Source organism: Pundamilia nyererei, unplaced genomic scaffold, assembly GCF_000239375.1.
Source record: "Pundamilia nyererei isolate P.nyererei 1_Seehausen unplaced genomic scaffold, PunNye1.0 scaffold00099, whole genome shotgun sequence".
In the NCBI taxonomy this organism is placed as follows: domain Eukaryota; kingdom Metazoa; phylum Chordata; class Actinopteri; order Cichliformes; family Cichlidae; genus Pundamilia; species Pundamilia nyererei.
In genome coordinates, this window is record NW_005187500.1 from 1,959,026 (window position 1) to 1,964,135 (window position 5,110).

Consider the following 5,110-nt stretch of genomic DNA (forward strand, 5'->3'; position numbering starts at 1 on the left):
GGCCGATCAACACAATTTAAAAACTGGTATAAAGTCCACACTTTTCCCGTCAGTTGTTCCGTCTGTCCTGCTCACGTCTCCAATGGTTGTACACGTTGTCATTAACGTGGCTTCACTCCACATCAGCCACTTTGCTCGCTAAAACACCGGCATCGGCACATAAGGACGCTGTCATAGCCTGTCAACCACGTTGATTAGCTGCATATATACGAATGTGAATCTTTATTGGCTGGATTATGGGATAAGGTGGCATCGTTGTAATCCCATACGGGAGCAGCCAGTCACTCACTGACTAACACTACAAAACAGAATTGTTAAAGTTTTAATTTTAATTTCAATTCAGGTTAGATTTTTTTTTGTGTGCAACGCAGATTTTCTGTGCGCAATTGTGCACACGCGCAGTTTAGAGGGAACATTATTAAACACCCCTTCTTCTCTGTATCCTCTGTCTTTCTTTACATTTTGGGGCTATTTCTGATGAGAGAGCAGTCTGAACCATTGCAAAGGAAGAGTCAGCAGCCCTTGAGGCAGCGCTGGCTTAATAAATCTCAGCAGCTGACACTGATTCAGTATAGTCTACTGCGCTGTGAGCTAAAGTGGAATGCTACTACAGAAAATCGTACACCAGAAGTAATAACAGTCTCCGATGCCTGAAGGGGACAAAAAAGTTACCATCTTGTGTGCATGGTGTGGAAGTCTGATTTTAAAGAAGGGCCTGACCTGGAACCAGATGGCATTGACGATCTTGCTGAGGACAAACAAGGGGAGGACCCAGAGAGCACTGAAAACGGAGGTCAGGATGAACTCTAACCAGGACCACACACTGCCATGGAGGGACGGGTCACCTGGAGTAAAAACAGCTTTGTTAATTATCTGCTTCCCGTAACACACCGGAAAACTTGGTCCAGATTGAGCAGCAGCCATACATACCAATGATTTTTGCCGTGAGAGCCTGCAGGAGTGGAATAAACACCCGGTAAAAGAGAAACAGACTGAGCTGAGAAGAGAAAGAGAAATACCTTTGTTATTCTTTAACTTGTGCTTCCCTGCATAGCGTGGTTGTTTAACTTTGGTATTCAGCTTTGATACTTTAGTGGATAATGATGTTTCACATTTGAGGCAGTAACAGTTTAAGCTTACCCAGAACACTCCTCCATTCCAGGCACAGCATTGAAAAATCCTGCTGGCTACTTTGGGATCACTAGAAGAAAAATGAGCAACACTAATGTTTCACTTTCGCGTGACTTGATTTCATTGCTTCTAAACAAACTCCTGAGAACTGTCAGCGTGCTGCAGTTTGCAGGGTGGATATGATGATGGCCCCAACTAGATAACATATTGTAATTCACACATTATTATATTTACTAGTGAAGAAAACAAAATGCGACCAAAATGTGTTCGGGTGCTTACTTGTCCGGTTTGCGCTCCTCACTCTGTGCCCGTCTCTGTGCCAGGGCCCCGCTGGCCCTTCTCCTCCGCTGCTCTTCCCTTTTCTGCTGGATACGAGCATCCAGCTTGGAGATTGTTCCAATCCCCAATATGGAGTCCTTGATCCCCTGTAGAGCATAAATACAAAAAGAGACAGTCGGAGCATTTCTACAAGTATCTTCTCTGTAATGAATGATCCCCGTGAGGTCAGTAAAGAACATTTGACATTATTTCAAAGACAAATATTATTTCTGGAGGCTCTTGAAGTAACCCGGACACGTTCAGGCTGCACAGGTTCAAAGTATGGCTTAATAACACCGTCACTGGAGCCCAGCTGTAGTTACAGTAGTGCCAACTGTGCTTTGCATGGTCATGGCCACACATCTTAATCTTTGAAGTCAAACACTGTCAGTCTCATGGCCATGCAGTCTGGTTTTACCAACATTTGTAAAAGAATGAGTCATTCTAAAGACCTTACTGAATAATGCCTAAACATTGCCAATGATCTGCTGAATCAGTAACTGCAGAGCAACATCCACCTCTGGCATTAACATCAGCTCAAACTGTGTGATGCAAGCTTCATTGCATGCATTTCCATGGGTGAGCTGATGATGTCCTGATTTGACCAATGCCTGGGGTTTTAGGTTTTGTGAAGCCAGCTAATCCACAGAAAACCTGGCTATGATGAACTTGCTTCACAGTAAAGCCCTTTAGAGAAACATATGCAAACATTATTGTGTCTTTGGAGGTTTTGTCTGGTTGAGTTTCTCTTCTTCTTACACTTTAGTCACAGATTCAATTTCTGATGAGTATTTCTATGCACTCAGTGAGTGCTGAAACTGGAAACAACCTCGTGTTTGCACAGATGCATGGACACAGCAGAGGTTTCAACACAGTTTCTGCTGCATGGAGGCACCTCTCTCTGCTCGTTATGTCCCTACTGTGGATCCACATTGTGAATTAGCGTGACATTTGTTGAGTAGAGAAGCTGTTCATTTTGGCTCTGCACTGGACCGTTACTGAAGCATTAATGATGTTAAACAGTGTAACTTAAGAGGCAAAAAAGCTCTTTAAACTTAGAGCAAAGTTTCCAAACTTGTGAAATTGTTTTTATTGAATATGACTTGTGTTTCTGTACAAGCAGTTTTTCTGTCCCAGTGACCACTGAAATGATCGCTCGACTTTTATTTAGAAAGAGACTTAAAAACGAGAGTCTGGGCTTATTCCAAGATGTCGGCTGCCAAGTTTCAAAACTGGCTACTCGCAGAACTTTAACATCCAAAACTCTGACACCAAATGGATGGAACATACTATCTACATTAAGATTGCTAAATCATGTGTATGTCACAGAAATCAGTCAGAATTACGATCTTCAGCTCGCTCTTTCTACCGTTTCAACCAGCAGGGCTGAATGGGTCCATTGTTTTGAATATTTCTGTTTCAGTTTGCATACACTACATACTTGCACATTATGTCATAAATTATTTATGAGTGCAGTGTCTTTGTGTTTGCTAACCGTCGCAACATCGCGGAGGAAAGCCCTGACGCTGTCTGTCATCTCTGCACCAGCTGCAGATCCATCAACTGCAGAAGGAGGGGGGGCTGGTGACCTGGTGGTCCGCTCTCATGGCAGGGAGGGGCTCACCCAGTAACCTGCAACAAACCAAAACCCAAGGAAACAAAGTGAGGGGCTGAATGGAAAACCTTCAACCTTTGAAATGCAGATGCTAACAGCTCTTGCTACTTGCTTTGCTAAGACACACAACTGCTTGAAGACCTATTTTCTTGTGATTTTTGTTAACTCAACTGTCACATAATATTTAATGTTTTTACCTCTTCAATGAATCAGCTACCTGTATAACAAGCTTATCATTTGGCTTTTACAAACAGTAGCCTTTCTAAACCTGGTAGTTTTCCATGCACATCCATAAAAATAAACCTCCATTAGTTTGTGTTTTACATGCATCAGAAAAAGCCTTCTAATACTAAGAAAGTTCAACAATACAATGTTTGGCAAATTCTCTCAGAGTTTTGATATTTGGTCACCGTTTTTACTGTTTCACAAGCTGATGATGATGTAAGTCTTTATTTTAAAAACCATTATCAGCAACATTTGACATATAGATATCTATATAGATATATATCTTTCTAAAAATACCTGTCCGCACACTAAACACGTGCTCTTACAGAATACCTAACGAGTTTCATATAGATCACAACTTAATAACTTCTGGACAAAATCTATCAGCATCTAATGCCTTGCTAAGAGAAGCAAAGCTTATGTGCGTTTCATAAACGCTGCTATCGTCTTATTTGTTGCATGGTGACATTATACACCAGCGATGTCCTCTCCTTTGTCTTAAGATGCAAACGTTTGTCCACCTATTGTCTCTGTGCGATACTGTTTTATTCAACGCTAGCAAGCTGACTCAGTGGGTTAGCGCAAAAAAGATGATAACACACACTCAGGCTAACTGGCTCATTGTGGTCTGCTTAAAAATCCTCTAAAACTGGCATAATCTCATATATAGAGTTCAGCATGTTACCTATGGCCCTGTAATCGATGACTTTCGCTTCTTTAGTGTTCAACTAGCTTGTCTGTTTGTGATGCTAGCTAAATTATCGCTCAACAACTAATTTAACTGTAGACTTTTTCTTCCTGATAACGTCCATACAAATGATTAACAGACAGATAGAGCACACATTTAACAAAGGTCTGGTGCTTACCTCATGCGACAGCCACGGTGTTACAATAACTTGGGAAATTCTTTCTTTCTCTTCCTTAATGTAAACACAACAAACAGCATACAGCCACTGCCAGCAGCTAGGGCCGTGGAAAACAAATTGCGCAAGCTCCAACCTCGAAGGAGCATGGGAAGCGTAGTCCTCAATACTGGAAGGCGAAGACAGAAAGTGGAGTAAAAGCTCATTAAAATGCTAAGGGGTGTGTCCACTTTATGACGCATTTTATTGTGTGTCGAGCATTCATTACGTATTTATAATAAGTTATTAAGACGACAGCGATATTTTATTTTCTATATCTCTGATGTTATATGATTGTGAGAGAAGCTAGATAGCTTTGTTAGCTTTGTTATAAGGTTGCAGAATTAAGTTTTGCTGTGTTGCTATCGGCTCACGATGGAATAAAAGGAAATACATTTAGAACATATCCACATGCAACTGCAGCAGGTAGTGAATAAAGCAACGATTAGCATGACAAGATAAATGGAATTTTTAAATCTCACATGCAAAGTACGTGGTGTTAGAAAAATGCAGCACAGCTGGGCCTCGGGCTGTATAACAATGAAAGTTAGCATATTCAAATTCACGTGTGTGTTTGAAGTGAGGACGCCTTGGAGAGACCTCATGCAGAGAAAATGTGTGAAAGCCTGGGAACTGACTGAGGAGCAGATAAAGAAAGGTTGAGGTTATGGGTGGAGGTAAAAGACTAAAAGCTGCAGCACATATGAGCTTGTAATTGAAATGGAGAAGCTGCAGTGGGGCAGAGAAAGAGCAAGCTGCGTTTGAAACGCTGACCTAAAGCTCCTTAAATACCTGCAAAGTGTCTTTTTTTGAAGCACTGACAACTTCAAGGACGAATATAAAGCTAAAGAAGAGGCCTACAGTCAATTATTTAAAAATACTACAACAACAAACATAACTAATGCAAAATGTGTTATGA

General features: G+C 41.3%; 1 protein-coding gene across 1 annotated transcript in view; it reads right to left on the reverse strand.

Moving 5' to 3' along the window:
* The window catches only part of ei24 (EI24 autophagy associated transmembrane protein), a 12,316-nt gene extending 7,977 nt beyond the window's left edge, over nucleotides 1-4,339 (reverse strand). The window contains exons 1-6 of the mRNA XM_005740383.2: nucleotides 4,156-4,339; nucleotides 2,945-3,081; nucleotides 1,411-1,556; nucleotides 1,141-1,201; nucleotides 931-997; nucleotides 721-845 (exon numbers count right to left, since the gene is read on the reverse strand). Of these exons, the coding sequence (XP_005740440.1) occupies nucleotides 721-845; nucleotides 931-997; nucleotides 1,141-1,201; nucleotides 1,411-1,556; nucleotides 2,945-2,986 (441 nt within the window). The 5' untranslated portion in view covers nucleotides 2,987-3,081; nucleotides 4,156-4,339. The remainder of the gene's footprint in view (nucleotides 1-720; nucleotides 846-930; nucleotides 998-1,140; nucleotides 1,202-1,410; nucleotides 1,557-2,944; nucleotides 3,082-4,155) is intronic.
* Nucleotides 4,340-5,110: the final 771 nt, after the last annotated feature.